Source organism: Cebus imitator, unplaced genomic scaffold (genome assembly GCF_001604975.1).
Source record: "Cebus imitator isolate Cc_AM_T3 unplaced genomic scaffold, Cebus_imitator-1.0 Scaffold198, whole genome shotgun sequence".
Lineage (NCBI taxonomy): Eukaryota > Metazoa > Chordata > Mammalia > Primates > Cebidae > Cebus > Cebus imitator.
This window is the reverse complement of record NW_016107513.1, coordinates 2,471,355-2,487,103: the sequence shown is the minus strand read 5'-3', so window position 1 is coordinate 2,487,103 and position 15,749 is coordinate 2,471,355. Positions and strand designations below refer to the sequence as shown.

The window sequence follows — 15,749 nt, the reverse complement described above, 5'->3', positions numbered from 1 at the left end:
TCTCCTGTGCTGCCTCTTCTCCTTTCTCAAGGCTACAGGGTCTCCAGGACCCATCTGCTCTGCCGTCCTATTCATACCTGCTCGCAGGACAGCTCTCAGATACTAGTGCAGATTTAAGATGAGATATTCCCTCTTAGCGTCTGGTGTGCTTTGAAACCTTCTCTCTCTTAAGGAACCCCAAGATATTGTATCTCCTGTGATAGGTCATAAAGGCATTTTCCAGGCGTGGGATTCTGTCAAGGGCCCTGAAATTACTTCAGGGCTGGCTGTCACCTACTTCTTGCCGAAAGTGGGGGGCAGTGTGGTGAGGACAGGAAGCTGACACTGGACAGGTGGGTTACAGGAAAGAGTTGACTTCAGAAATGTGTTACTTACCAAGATTTCTTCACCTGCTACTGAAAATAAAATGGCATCTTTTTTTCTGGATGGAAGTAGTTTTTCCCACTGAGAATCTAAATGTAAATTTTAGTGATTCTCAATGGGATCTGAGAAAGGTCTTAGATTTTAAAGTTCCCATTTCTTATAGGGTAACTGATAATAGATAAAATGTCATGTACTATTTTATATTTTAAAAACTTTCATGGCTTTTGCCTCAAATATTTAGCTGTTTGTAAAACTAAATAATGCTGGAAACTTTATCCTGAACTATACTAATTATAATTTAGATGGCGTGACAACAAATGGTAGTAGCAGCTTTTTATTACTTTCTGTTTTCATAGAGGTTGTATCTTCCTTAAACCACCCCAGTTCTTCTGCCTGTCTTTCCCATAGGCTCCTTCTTTGTCTCTACTCTTTTTTTTTTTTTTGAGACGGAGTTTCGCTCTTGTTACCCAGGCTGGAGTGCAATGGCGCGATCTCGGCTCACCGCAACCTCCGCCTCCTGGATTCAGGCAATTCTCCTGCCTCAGCCTCCTGAGTGGTTGGGATTACAGGCATGCGCCACCATGCCCAGCTAATTTTTTGTATTTTTAGTAGAGACGGGGTTTCACCATGTTGACCAGGATGGTCTCGATCCCTTGACCTCATGATCCACCCGCCTCGGCCTCCCAAAGTGCTGGGATTACAGGCGTGAACCACCGTGCCCGGCCCCTCCACTAACTCTTTATGTTCCATCCACCTCCTCGTTAGAGGCCTTTGATCCTTGATCCTCCCTTACTCTTTATTTGCTCTATATTCTCACATTGTCAGTCACTGATCAATGTAGTGCTAGTCAGTTTCTCCTTTCTAGAAGCAAGACCCTTTTCAGGGAATTCATAATGCCCAAACTCTTTTCATAATAATACAAAGAAGTTATATACCTTTTTCACTGCGCTAACATTTGCTATGATGGTACAAAGGTGGTGGTGGCTAAAATTGCTGCTCTACACGAAAAATTAAGTTCCACTTGTTATGTCTGCTTTTGCTGCCTCTGCTTTTGGTGTCATATTAAAAAAAATCATTGCTTACCAATGCCTATGTTTCCTCCTTACATTTGGTGATTTCAGGTCTTATATTTAGGTCTTTGATGTTGTTGTTGTTGTTGTTGTTATTGAGACAAGGTCTCATTCTGTCACTCAGGCTGGAGTGCAGTGGTGTAACCTCGGCTTCCTGCAGCTTCAACCTCATGGGTTCAAGTGATCCCTTCAACTCAGCTTTCTGAGTAGCTGAGACTACAGGCATGTGCCACCACACCTGACTAATTTTTAAATTTTTTTGGTAGAGGCAAGGTCTTATTATGTTGCCCAGGCTGTTCTCAAACTCCCAGCTCAAGTGATCCTTCCACCTCGGCCTCCCCAAGTGCTGGGATTACAGGAGTGAGCCACCAGATCTGCAGTGTTTAATCCATTTGAGTTGATTTTTGTGTAAGATGTAAGATAATAATCCAATTTCTTTTCTTTTTTTTTTGCATGTGGTTATCCAGGTTTCCCAACGGTATGTATTGAAGACTATCCCTTCCCCATTGTGTATTCTTGTTACTTTTATTGAAGACTAGTTGATGGTAATGTGTATGAGTTTATTTCTGGGCTTTCTGTTCCATTGGCCTATATGTTTGTTTTTATACCAGTACCATGCTGTTTTGATTACAGTAGCTTTGTGATATAATTTGAAATCAGGAAGTGTGATACAGCTTTTATATTTCTCAAGATTGCTTTAGCTATTCAGGTTCTTTTGAGGTTCCACACAAATTTTAAGATTGTTTTATTTTTGTGAAAAATGCCATTGGAATTTTGAGAAATTGTGTTTAATCTTAAGGTTGCTTTGGGTAGTACAGACATTTTAACAATAATGATTCTTCTGATCCATGCACTTGGGATATCTTCCCATTAATTTGTCTTCAATTTCTTGCATCAATGCATTATACTTTTCATTGTACAGATTTTTCACTTCCTTGATTAAACTTATTTCTGAGTACTTTATTCTTTTTGATCTTATTGTAAATGAAATTTTTTGCTTAGTTTTTCAGATAGTTCATTAGTACGTAGAATGCAAGTTTTTGAATGTTGATTTTGTATCCAACAACTTTCCTGAATTATTTTAAAATGTTTTTTCATAGACACTCTAGAGTTTTCTATACATAAGATCATGTTATCTGCACACAGAGACAATTTTAATTCTTCTTTTCAGAATTTGGATGTCTTTTATTTCTTTTTCTTGTGTAATTACTCATGTTAGAACTTCCAGTCCTACTAAATAGAAGTGGTAAGAGTGGACCTCTTTGCTTTGTTCTGGATCTTAGAGGAAGAGATTTCAGCTTTCCACCACTGAGTATGATGTTAGGTGTGGGCTTTCCATAAATGGTCTTTATTGTGTTAAGGTAAGTTCCTTCTATGTCTATTTTTTTTTTTGAGGTTTTATCATGAAAAGATGTTGAATTTTGTCAAATACTTTTTCTGCATCTATTGAGGTGATCATATAATTTTTACTCTTATGGTATATCACATGTATTGAATTGTGTATGTTGAACCATCCTTATATCCCAGGGATGAATCTCATTTGATTGCAGTGAGTATGAACCTTGTGAGGTGTTGTTGAATTTGGTTTGTTAGTATTTTGTTGTGGATTTTTGCATGTATATTCATCAGGGATACTGGCTTGTAATTTTATTTTCTTATACTGTCCTTGACTGCTTTTGATGTCAGGGTAATGCTGACCATTAGTTTGGAAGTGTTCGTTTTCTGCAATTTTATGGAAGACTTTGAGAAGGACTGCTATTAATTTCTTTGTGTGGTAGATTTCACCAGTGAAGCCATCAGGACCTAGGTTTTTCTTCTATGGACAACTTTTGATTACTGATTCAATCTACTTACTTGTTATTGGTCTACTCAGATTTTCTGTCTCTTCATGACTCAGTCTTGGTAGGTTGTATGTTTCTAGAAATTTATCAATTTCTGGGTTATCCAGTTTGTTGAAATATAATTGTTCATAGTAGGCTCTTACAATTCTTTGTATTTCTGTGGGATCAGTTGTAGTAACATCTCTTTTGTTTAAAATTTCATTTGAGATTTCTCTTTTTCTTACTGTAAGGTTCATCAATTTTGTTTTTTATTCAAAAAATAAAACTTCTAGTTTCATTGTTCTTTATTATTTTTCTAATCTAGATTTCATTCATTTCTGTTTTCATCTTTCCTTCCTTCTACTAATTTTGGGCTTAGTTTGTTCTTCTTTGTCTAGTTCCTTCAGGTGTAAAGTTAGGTGATTTATTTAAGATATTTCTTCACGTAGGCATTAATTGCTATAACTTCCCTTTTTGCTGCATTCCAGAAGTTTTAATATGGTAATGGACATAGAAAATATTTGTATTTTCATTTGTCTCAAAATATTTTTTGATTTCCTATTTGATTTTTTCTTTGACTCATTGGTTGTTCAGAACCTGTTGTTTAATTTCTACATATTTTTGAGTTTTCCAGTTTTCCTCCTGTTAGTAATTTCATATCATTGTGTCAAAAAAGATGCTTAATATGATATGTCTTAAGGAATATGTGATTATTGCAATTGTATTTCTTATTTAGATGTCTTTTAAAGACATTCTTTTGGACCTAAAACATAATCCATCATGGAGAATGTTGATGTGTGCCTGAGGAAAGTGTGTATTCTGTTGCTGTTAGATGGAATATTCGATATATGTCCATTAAGTCCATTTGGTCTAAAGTGTAACACAATTTGTTATACCCTTTTAAAGAATTTACCCCATTATCATTAAGGATAGTCTTCTTTGTCCTTTGTTAAAGTTTTTTTTCTTTTTCTTTCTTTTTTTTTTTTTTTTTTTTTTGAGACAGAGTCTTGCTCTCTCGGCCAGGCTGGAGTGCAGTGGCAAGATCTTGGCTCACTGCCTCCTCTGTCTCCGGGGCTCAAGCGATTCTGCCTCAGCCTCCCAAGTAGCTGGGATTACAGGCATCTGCTACCATGCCCAGCTAATTTTTGCATTTTTAGTAGAGACAGGGTTTCACCATTGTTGGCCAGACTGGTCTAGAACTCTTGACCTCAGGTAATCCACCCACCTTACCTCCCAAAGTGCTGGGACTAAACGTGTGAGCTACCATTTATTTCTCACAAGGTAGATTTGGTGAGAATATGAAAAAATGCTCATCACTGATCATCAGAGAAATGCAAATCAAAACCACAATGAGGTACCATCTCACGCCAGTTAGAATGGCAATCATTAAAAAATCTGGAGACAACAGATGCTGGAGAGGATGTGGAGAAATAGGAACAATTTTACACCGTTAGGAGTGTAAACTAGTTCAACCATTGTGGAAGACAGTGGGGCGAGTCCTCAAGGATCTAGAAATAGAAATTTCATTCAACCCAGCAATCCCATTACTGGGTATATATCCAAAGGATTATAAAACATTCTATTATAAAGACACACACACACGTATGTTCATTGCAGCACTGTTTACAATAGCAAAGACCTGGAACCAACCAAAATACCCATCAATGATAAACTGGACAAAGAAAATGTGGCACATATACACCATGGAATACTATGCATTCATAAAAAAGGATGAGTTCATGTCCTTTGTAGAGACATGGATGAAACTGGAAAACATCACTCAGCGAACTGACACAAGAACAGAAAACCAAACACTGCATGTTCTCACTCATAGGCAGGTGTTGAACAATGAGAACACATTGGCACAGGGAGGGGAACGTCACACACTGGGGTCTGTTGGGGGGTGGGGAGCTAGGGGAGGGGCAGCGGGGTTAGGGAGGTTGGGGAGGAATAACATTGGGAGAAATACCTGATGTAGGTGATGGGGGGATAGCGGGGGCAAACCACCATGGCATGTGTGTATGCATACAACAATCCTACAAGATCTGCACATGTAGCCCAGCACTTCAAGTACAAAAAAAAAAAAAAATTCTCTTTGATTTTTGACTGGGCACAGTGGCTCATGCCTGTAATCCCAGCACTTTGGGAGCCCAAGGAGGGTGGATCACTTAAGGCCAGGCGTTTGAGGCCACTCTGGCCAACATGGTGAAAGCTCATCTCTACTAAAAATACAAAAAAATTAGCCAGGGGTGGTGGTGCATGCCTGTAATCTCAGCTACTTGGGGGGCTAAGTCATGAGAATCACTTGAGCCTGGGAGGTGGTTGCAGCGAGCCAAGATCATGCCACTGCACTCCACCCTAGGAGACAAGAAGGAGACACTGTCTAAAAATAATAATAATAAATAAATAATAAAATAAAACGGGAAAAATGTAATTATTTTTGACTGTTTGAGTGCAATGTGTCTTGGCAAAGTCTTCAAGTTGAACCAGATTGCAGACCTTTGAGCTATATGTGTACCTTAATGTCTGTGTCTCTCCCAGATTTGAGAAGCTTTCAGCCATTGCTTCTTTATTAAATAAGCTTTCTGCTCCTTTTCTCTTCTCCTTTATTATTTCCATAATGCAAATGTTAGCTCTTAATGTTCCATAAATCTCATAGGCTCTCTTTAATACTTTCATTCTTTTTTTCTTCTCTAGCTGTATATTTTGAAATGACCTGTCTTTGAATTCAGATTCTTTCTTCTGCTTGATCAAATCTGCTGTTGACTATTGCATTTTTCCTTTCTCATTGTATTCTTCAGCTGCAGAATTTGTTTTTTATGATTTCTGTCTCTTTGCCGAACTTCTCATTTTGTTCATGCATTTTCTGATTTCATAGAGCCGCATATCTGTTCTCTTGTAGCTCACTGAATTTTCTTAAAACAATTTAAATTTATTGTCAGGAAATTCATAGATCTCAATTTCTTTGGATTTGTTATGGGAATATTATTGTGCTCCTTAGGTGATATCATTTTTCCATTTTTTGTTTTCTTGAAGTCTTCCATTTCTATCCTTGCATTTGAAGAAAATTACTTCCTCCAGCCTTTATTGACTAGCTTCAGGAGAGAAAAGCCTTCATCAATCCGCCTGGCTAAAAATTCTGAGGCTCTCTCATAATTCTGTGGATTCAACTGCTCCACAACCACGTTTCCACTTGGGGAAGGGGATTAAGTTATATGCCTTTGCTCATTTCCACAAAGCCAGGCCAGGTGCTGACAGCCTCTTGTTTGCTTCCCCTAGGGTGGTGCTCTGAAGTACTCTGTATACCTTGCTCCAATTCCACAATCAAGCCATCTGTCTCTATATTCGATGTTTGCAGCTGCCGTCCAACGTGGCATGCTTGGGGAGCCAGTCTCAGGGAGATGGGGGTGAGGTGCACAGAGCATCTGGGGTGGCTGTGGGTCATGTGGGAGGTCCACATGCAAGGTATAGCAGTGGCTGGTGGGTAGGCTTCCTGATGGGAGTCTGTGGAATGCTGAGTAGGTTCCAGAGCCTTTCTTCCCTGCTTCCAGCCTTTCCCAACACTTAGCTATGCCAATCACCTCAGTATTCTAGTTGGGGCAAAAAGAGGTAGGCCTCTTAGGCAGCATCCCACACAGCTAGGGGCTGAGCACTCACTCACTATGCTGTCACCTTCTCCCATGGGAGAAGTCATGGACTGAGGGGAGTCTCTCTTGCCACTAAACTGTGCCAGCTTTAAGGAGGAGTGATATAGGTGAAGTGAAAATGTTCTTCTTCCTTTCTTTAATACATCTATTCTCAGATATTTCTGCTTCAATGGTGTGTTGGAATTTCTACATTGAACATCTGGATTCCTACAAAGGAACTACCATCTGAAAGTACTGGAAAATCAATGCTTATGTGGAAGATTGATGAAGATTCTGCCATCTTGCTGACATCACTCTCTAAAGTTACTTTTAAAGGAGTAAAATATTTTAGTATCTATTTTAGCCTTCACCCTGGTAGACTTTGCTTCCTTATTTTATGTTCTATGCACTACCTCATTTCCTCTTTGCCCATTCTGAAATTTCATAATCCCTTTAAATTCCCCATGTTTACCTAAGCATCAGAATTTTTTTAAAAGCCATAGAAAAATACATAAAAAAATAAATTTATTTTAAGTCTGAAATACTGAAGAACAAGCATACAGATAAATAGTACAAAGGGCGAAAATTAGAACTTGAGTAATGACTTAAGACAGGCATTTTTCTAGCTATTGCATACAGACACATTTTTACATACAGACATATTTTTAAAGACATTTCTCCAACATTCTCAAAAGGCAAGAGCTATATTTGTGACATTTATAATAAATGCAATAGCTTTTGAAACACCGTTTCTTTCCTAAATCATTTGACTAAAATTCACACAAGTGATAATTACCTATTTCATTTTCTAAAAATATGACATAGTCATGTGCCACATAACACTTCAATTAACAATGGACCACATATGACAGTGGTCCTATAAGATTACAATGGAGCTGAGAAATTCCTATCACCTAGTGATGCCACAGCCATTGTTACAATGCAGCACAATGTATTATCTGTTCTACGTTTAGATTACACAAATACCATTGTGTTACAATTGCCTACAGCATTTAATACAGTTCAGGTTTGTGGCCTGGAAGCAATAGGCTACACCATACAGCCTAGGTGTACAGTAGGCTCTACCGTTTAGGTTTGTGTAAGTACACTTCATGATGTTCACACAATGATGAGATCACCTAACAACAAATTTCTCAGAATGTAGCTCTGTCATGAAATCACACATTACTGTAGAATTCTAACATTCTTGTTTGATGTATTACAGACAACTTTCACTCAAAATACAGAAAAATTATCATTTTGTGTTCTGTCACATCATATTTCACCCCCATTCTAACCAACAAGGAAAAATACACATAACATATATGTATATGCTTTTCAGAAAATATTTGTAATTTGTTCAAAACCTCAGGAACTCAACAAGTACATGATTATTTTAAACAACATTGATAGTTTAAAAATAAAAACAATTATTTTTGGCTGTTTTCACTTGTAATGTAAATATCAAAGGAAGCTAATGATTGGACATATTGTGCTTGAGAAACTGACTAAAAAGGCTAAAAAGAAGGTAGCAATCACATTTGTTTATCCAGCTGTCCAGGGAATTTCTCTCTGGCTGGTTTCAAGTTTCTGTGCTACAATAATTTGGTCTATTATATGATTAATAGCATTTAATATTTTGAAAAGATCTTTGAGATCAAACTAAACACATTCATTTCATGGATGAGGAAAATGCTGCCCAGAGGTTTAATGACTGTCCAGAGTTATAGGAACATAAAGAAACACATCCAGGACATGGACACAGAGTTCCTGATTCTTAGTCAAATTCTTTAGGTAACACATTCCCTAGAGTCAGATTCCACATAATTTACAGTCACTTGATTACAGAGAATGTTATAATTTTAATATATATCTATGCATATATTTTGCCTGATATAATTGGGATATTTGTCCCTCCACCCTCATGTTGAAATATAATCCCCAGTGTTGAAGGTTGGGCCTAATGGAAGGTGTCTGGGTCCTGGGGGTGGATCCCTCAAGGCTTGGTGCTGTCCTTCTGTTCTTCTTTTTCTGAAACAGAGTCTCGCTCTGTCACCCAGGCTGGAGTGCAGTGGTGCAATCTCAGCTCACTGCAGCCTCTGCCTCCCAGGTTCAGGCAATTCTTCCCAAGTAGCTGGGACTACAGGCATGGGCCACCATGACTGGCTAGTGTGTGTGCGTGTGCGTGCACACGCGCATTTTTAGTAGAGATGGGGTTTTGCCATGTTGGCCATACTGGTCTTCAACTCCTGGCCTCAAGTGATCCACCCACCTCAGCTCCCAAAGTGCTGGGATTACAGATGTGAGCCATTGTGCCCAGCCTCAGGTTTTTCTTTACAGTGATGTAAGGATGGCCTAACATACTGCCTAAATCAAAACTGCTATTCACTTCAAGGGTATTCATTACTTGACTAGCTTTTTGGGTGCATATGAACATAATGTAAATTTTGTGGCTGATCAAATGTCATTACTGTAAAGATATTCCCTGCGAGCTCAGAGAGTCAGGACATCAACAACATTTAAACTCTCACTGTAAACATGACACAGTGGTAGGCACTGTGGAAATATATTTGGTCCTATTTTCCTTACCTGAGCTTGTAAAACAGCAGACTGTTCCAACAGTGCGATGACTACTATACTCTGCACTGAAGAAAAGAATCCACTCTCCCAGCACACAGATGGAGCACGTACCCGGGCATAGCATTGCTCAAGGGAGAATGGTCATAAACATGATACTGCAGAATTCAAACAGCATTCAAGAGGTCTCCACTAAATGGGGACATGTAGACTATCTGAAGTTATTACAGATTTCCTTATCTCAGGAATCTTCAAGGCAAAATACAGGAGATGATACAAGAAATCATGAAATAGGCAGTAACATATATGATAAAATTGTCTTACTAGAAAGTTATACATAGAAAAAAAAAAATAGGAGGAGAGTTTAAAAGAAAAAAAGGCAATGGGTACAAAACTACTCTATTTCAAGCTGGAGTGAAAAAATACAGTGTTAGCATTTATCCATGATAGAAAGGTAGCACAGAAAAGAACCTGAGAGAAAACGAGCCTGTAATCAGGCTCCTTGCCTTAATTAGAACATAATTCTAGGACCAAAGTTATGGGTAGAATCTGTACAGGGAATAGTTTTTGTAGCCACTGACTGTGTGTGTTAAAAAGTACTTTGTAACAAGAGTACACTGGGAAAATGTACTCTTGTTGTAAAGAATGGGAAAAATCTTGGAGGTCATCTGAAAGCCTGATGCCCATGCTGCTCTTTGTGGGTGAGTGGCGTCATGTGGGTATGTTGTACTCACACTGAAGTGGCTTGGACAGTTGGTCAGCACAGTGGAAAGGCAGTCAATTAGGAATATATTGTACATTTAGTTCTACTGGATATTTTAATGTATAAACTGCATGAACTATGTATCTTATGGGGACTAAACACCCCATATTATCACTTCAAAAAGTCTTCTAAGCTTCCATTTTCTGCAAAAAAGAAAAACATCTACTTTTGAAAAGTAAATGTCAAGAAGCTTACCTTCAGATACAAGACTAAAAACCAGATACAAATTAGATAAATAGTAGTGTTAACATGATGTAACCAGAAGCATTTTAAGAAAATTTCCCTTAAATTAACAATTAAGCAAAATAATAATTACGCATTTAGAGTTCACATGGTAATTTTCAAGTAAGTGTCTATTCCCCCACCACATGCAAACCCAGCCTTGGTGCTCATATATCTCTCCAAGCATATCACATTGTCCCCAATTACTACAGGATAGTAACTTTTTCTTTATCTTCAAATTGTGGATTCTGACTGCTTGGGTAACATAACCGTTTTTGGTTCTTGGTCTGTAGGACTGTCAGCTGGTACCTATAAAAATAATCAGAAGATTAAAAATGTACAGCATCTGGCATATCCTATTATAACAGATCAACAGTTGATGGGGGAAAATAGCTAAATAAAAAAACATGGTTTTACATTCTATGCACACTTCTCAACAGTATAATCATAAAAATATTCATTACTTACAGCTTTAATATCAACATTTGTAATTCCTATATTTATGTTGTGTCTTCGCAGATCAGACTTGATTAATGCTGAAACAGAGAGGCATCAACAAAGTTACTATAAACTGTTATGCCAAGATTTTTTTTTAAAGCAGCTCAAAGTCTTTCTTACTATTGTCAATTCAATACACTATAATGTCATGATATTTAATAGCATCTCAACAGCCTGCAAAATAATAGTACTTCTCTAAAGTTGTTAACAATTAGTAAATCATTCATTATTGAACAAATACGGGAATGCTAGGAACCAATGATACAAAGATGAAAAGCACAATTCTTTTCCTTAAAGGATTCTCCAATCAAGTGAAACTGAACGTAAACAAGTTTAACAGTATATGATAACTGCAAGGTATAGTGGGGAAGTGGGAGCAAAAATGTCTATGTCAACCAAAGAAAATTAGAGAAGGCTTGCCCGAGAAGACATATCAAGCAGACAAGAGGAAGGCTTTCTAGGCACAAGGCTATTGTATATCTCAGAGATATTGTGGGTTCAGCTCCAGATCACCACAAGAGAGTAAATATCACAATAAAGCAAGTCACACAAATTTTTTGGTTTTCCAGTGCATAAAACGTCATGTTTATGAAAAAAGAAAAAAATTCACCAGGATATTCCCAAAAGAAAGAACAAAAAGTTATGTTTATATTGTAGTCTATGAAGTGTACAATGGCATTACGTCTTAAAAAAATCAATGTACCTGCCTTAATTTAAAAATATCTTACTGCTAAAAAATGCTAATGATTATCCAGGCTTTCTGCAAGTTATTATCTTTTTGCTGGTGGAGGGTCTTGCCTTGATGTTGATGGCTGCTGACAGATGAGGGTGGTGGTTGCTAAAAGGTTGGGGTGGCTGTGGCAATTTCTTAAAGTAAGACAGTGACGAAGTTTGCCACGTCAATCGACTCTTCCTTTCACAAAAGATCTCTCTAGCATGCAATCCTTATTTGATAGCATTTTATCCACAAAACTTCCCTCAAAATAGGAGTCAATCCTCTCAAACCCTGTCACTGCTTCATCAACTAAGTTTATATAATATTGTAAATCCTTCGCTGTCATTTCAATACTTACAGCATCTTTACCAGTAGATTCCAACTCAGGAAAACACTTTCTTTGCTTATCCATAAGAAGCAACCCTTCATTTATTCAAATTTTATCATGAGATGCAGCAATTCAGTTATCTCTTCAGATTCCACTTCTAATTCCAGTTCTCTTGTTATTCCCACATCTAAAGCTATTTCCTCCACTGAAGCCTTGAACCCCTCAAAATCATCCATGAGGATGGAAATTAACTTCCTCCAAACTCCTGTTAATGTTGATAGTCTGACCTTCTCCCATGAATCAAGAATGTTTTAATGGCAGCTAGGATGGTGCATCCTTTCCAGAAGGTTCTCAATTTGCTTTGCCCAGATCCAAGAGAGGAATAATTATTTCTGGCAGCTACAGCATTTTGAAATGTATTTCTTAAAGAATAAGACTTGAAAGTTGAAATTACTCTTTGATCCATGGGCTGCAGAAGGGATGCTGTGTTCCCAGGCATGAAAACAACATTGGTCTCCTTGTACATCTTCATCAGAGCTCTTGGGTAAACAGGTAATTAATTGGTCAAAGAGCAGTAATATTTTGAAAGGAATGTTTTTCTGAGTAGCAGACTGCAACAGTGGGTTTAAAATATTCAGCAAACCATGCTATTAACAGATGTACTTTCAACAACAGGTTTCAGGTTCACTGTTCCATTGATAGAGTTTAGGCAGAATAAATTTAGCCTAATTCTTAAGGGCCCTAAGATTTTCAGAATGGTCAACAAGCATTAGTTTCAATTTAAAGTCACCAGCTGCATCAACCCCTCACAAGACAGTTAGCTTGTCCTTTGAAGCCAGACATTGATTCCTCCTCTCCTAGCTATGGAAGTCCTAGATGGCATCTTCTTTGACTATAAGACTGTTTCATCTACATGGAAATTTGTTTAGTGTAGTCACCTTCATCAATCATCTTAGCTAGATCTTCTGGATGACTTATTTCAGCATCTACATCAGCACTTGCTGCTTCACCTTGAACTTTTATGTTACGAAGACAACTTCTTTCCTTACCTCATGAACTAACCTGTGCTAGCTTCCAGATTTTCTTCTGCAACTTTCTCACCTCTTCCGGCTTTCACAGAATTGAAGAATTCGGGCCTTGCTGTAGATCAGGCTTTGGCTTAAGTGGATGCTGTGGCTAGTATAATCTTCTAACAAGACCACTCAAACTTTTTCCATATCATAAGGCTGTTTTATTTTCTTATCATTTGTGTGTTCACTTGAGTAGCATTCTTAATTTCCCTTAAGAATTTTTCCTTTGCATTAAAAACTTGGCTGATTGTTTGGTGCAAAAGGCCTAGCTTTTGGCCTATCTGGGCTTTTAACATGACTTCCTCACTAAGCTTAATCATTTTTAGCTTCTGATTTAAGATGAGAGATTTACTATTCTTCCTTTCGCTTAAACACTTAGAGGCCATTGTAGGGGTATTAATCAGGAGCCTGATTTCAATATTGTTGTGTCTCAGGGAATAGGAAAACCAACAAACGGCAGAGAGATCTGGGAATGGCTGGTCAGTGGAGCAGTCAGAACACACAAACCATTTATTTTTAAAGTTCACTATCTTTTATGGGTGTAGTTCATCATGCCCTTAAACAATTACAATAGTAATACCAAAGATCACTATCACAGATGACCAAAACAGATATAATAATAAAGCTCTCTCTAATACAATACTCAACATATCAGAGAAATTAATTCGCATTTTACATGGTAAAAGCATCAATGTAAAACTAATTTTAAAGATCTATTTTCACTTCTTAATTTTCAAGACTTGATCTGTTTGAATTAGTATTCATGAATCTCACGTAAGAGTAATGTGAAAGCGAATTACAAACTGCTCCCTTCTTTGGTATAACAATAATACTTGATTTTTTGAGATGGACTCTCGCTTTGTCACGCAGGCTGGACTGCAATGGTGTGATCTCCACTCACTGCAACCTCTGCCTCCTGGGTTCAAGCAAATTCTTCTGCCTCAGTCTTTCAAGTAGCTGAGATTACAGGTGTGTGCCCCCATACCTGGCTAAATTTTTTGTGATTTTAGGAGAGGGGGTTTCACTATGTTGGTCAGGCTGGTCTTGAACTCTGGACCACAAATGATCTGCCTGCCTCAACCTCCCAAAGTGCTGGTTATACAGGCATGAGCCACCACGTCTGGCCAACAATAATACTCTTTGATAAACATATACTACTTGCCTAGAAATTAAGAACCAACATGGAATTACTTATGAAAGAACAATAGTTAAAGCAATTAATGTATTACATATTTCACAGTTTTGTAAGTTTTATTTTACTACCTGGGTAGAGGGAAAAACTTCCTTGTGATAAGATGTTTTTCTTTGAGGAAACAGAGTGTATTCACTTTCTTATAGCATAATAAATGAATGCTCAAGTTCCTATCATTCATACAATAATGATTGAGTGACCTTAGGTAGTTGTGTATATCCAAAATGTTTATCACTGGTGGGATTTCATATTGAAGGTTTCACAAAGAATGATCAGGTATTCAACAAACAGTAAAAGAAATCTTGATTCACATCTTTCTGATAGATTCTATCCTCCAACTAAGTTATAACCAGATCAAAGAAGCACAGTTTCCCTTGGTATCTGCGGGGGATTGGTTCTAAGACCCCACCTCAGACACCAAAATCCATGAGTGCTCAAGTCCTTTATATGAAATGGTGTAGTATAAACTTGTTCAACCTGTGGCCTGCAGGCCATATGCAGCTCAGGACAGTTTTGAATGTGGCCCAACACAAATTCACCAATTTTATAAAACATTATGTGATTTTTTGCAATTTTTTTTTAAGCGTATTAGCTATCATTACTATTATTTCATGTGTGGCCCAAGACAATTCTTCCAATGTGGTCCAGGGAAGCCAAAAGATTAGACATCCCTAGGTAGCATTTGCATATGACGTACACACATCCTCCTATATGCTTAAACCATCTTTAGATTACTAATACCTAATATAATATAAATAGTTGGATACTATAATGTTTAGGGAATGATGACATTTTAAAAGTCTGTACATGTTCAGTGCAGATGCAACCATCCATTTTATTTCCAATTAATTTCAACCCACAGTTGGCTGAATCCACAGATGAAGAACCCATGGGATACACAAAGGGCTGACTATAATCCTGAATACCCAAAACTTCTGTCCCTAATGATGGTAAAGGGATACAGAAGGAAATTCACAAATTAGAAGCCAACATGGGCCTAGAAACAGTGCTGAACATAATTCTTGTTTCCAGATCTGTTGTACACCCATGTGCACGGGCAAACTATTGATAAAAATTCTTTGACATTCTCTTTCTCTGGAGATTGGGTACTATTTTCCTTCCTGCTTATGTCTATGATGATTAAATCTAAGAAGAATAAGGACTAGCTAAGGATTCCACATACTATTATTTCCACCACTACCACTTGGACTGCTTACCGCCTCCACCACATTATAACAATAGTAACACGTGTTAGGCACAACCCAGGTGCCAGGCACTAGAAGCTTTTCATGAACCATTTCAATTAATACTCACAGTAACCCTATAAAGCAGGCTTTAACACTCTATTATATAAATGAGGAAAGGAGGATTTGAGAGGTCAAGCAACTTGTCTAAAGTCATACTCCCAGGGAGCAGCAGAATCGGAATTTGAGGCCAGGTCTTCCCAACTCCAGGTCTTTACTACTATTTTTTTTTTTTTTTTTTTTTTGAGACAGAGTCTCACT

At 37.7% G+C, this 15,749-nt stretch overlaps 1 protein-coding gene across 1 annotated transcript in view; it reads right to left on the bottom strand.

Moving 5' to 3' along the window:
* Window positions 1-10,255: 10,255 nt before the first annotated feature.
* The window catches only part of FLVCR1 (FLVCR heme transporter 1), a 33,657-nt gene continuing 28,163 nt past the window's right edge, over window positions 10,256-15,749 (bottom strand). The window contains exons 9-10 of the mRNA XM_037745363.1: window positions 10,910-10,977; window positions 10,256-10,750 (exon numbers count right to left, since the gene is read on the bottom strand). Of these exons, the coding sequence (XP_037601291.1) occupies window positions 10,676-10,750; window positions 10,910-10,977 (143 nt within the window). The 3' untranslated portion in view covers window positions 10,256-10,675. The remainder of the gene's footprint in view (window positions 10,751-10,909; window positions 10,978-15,749) is intronic.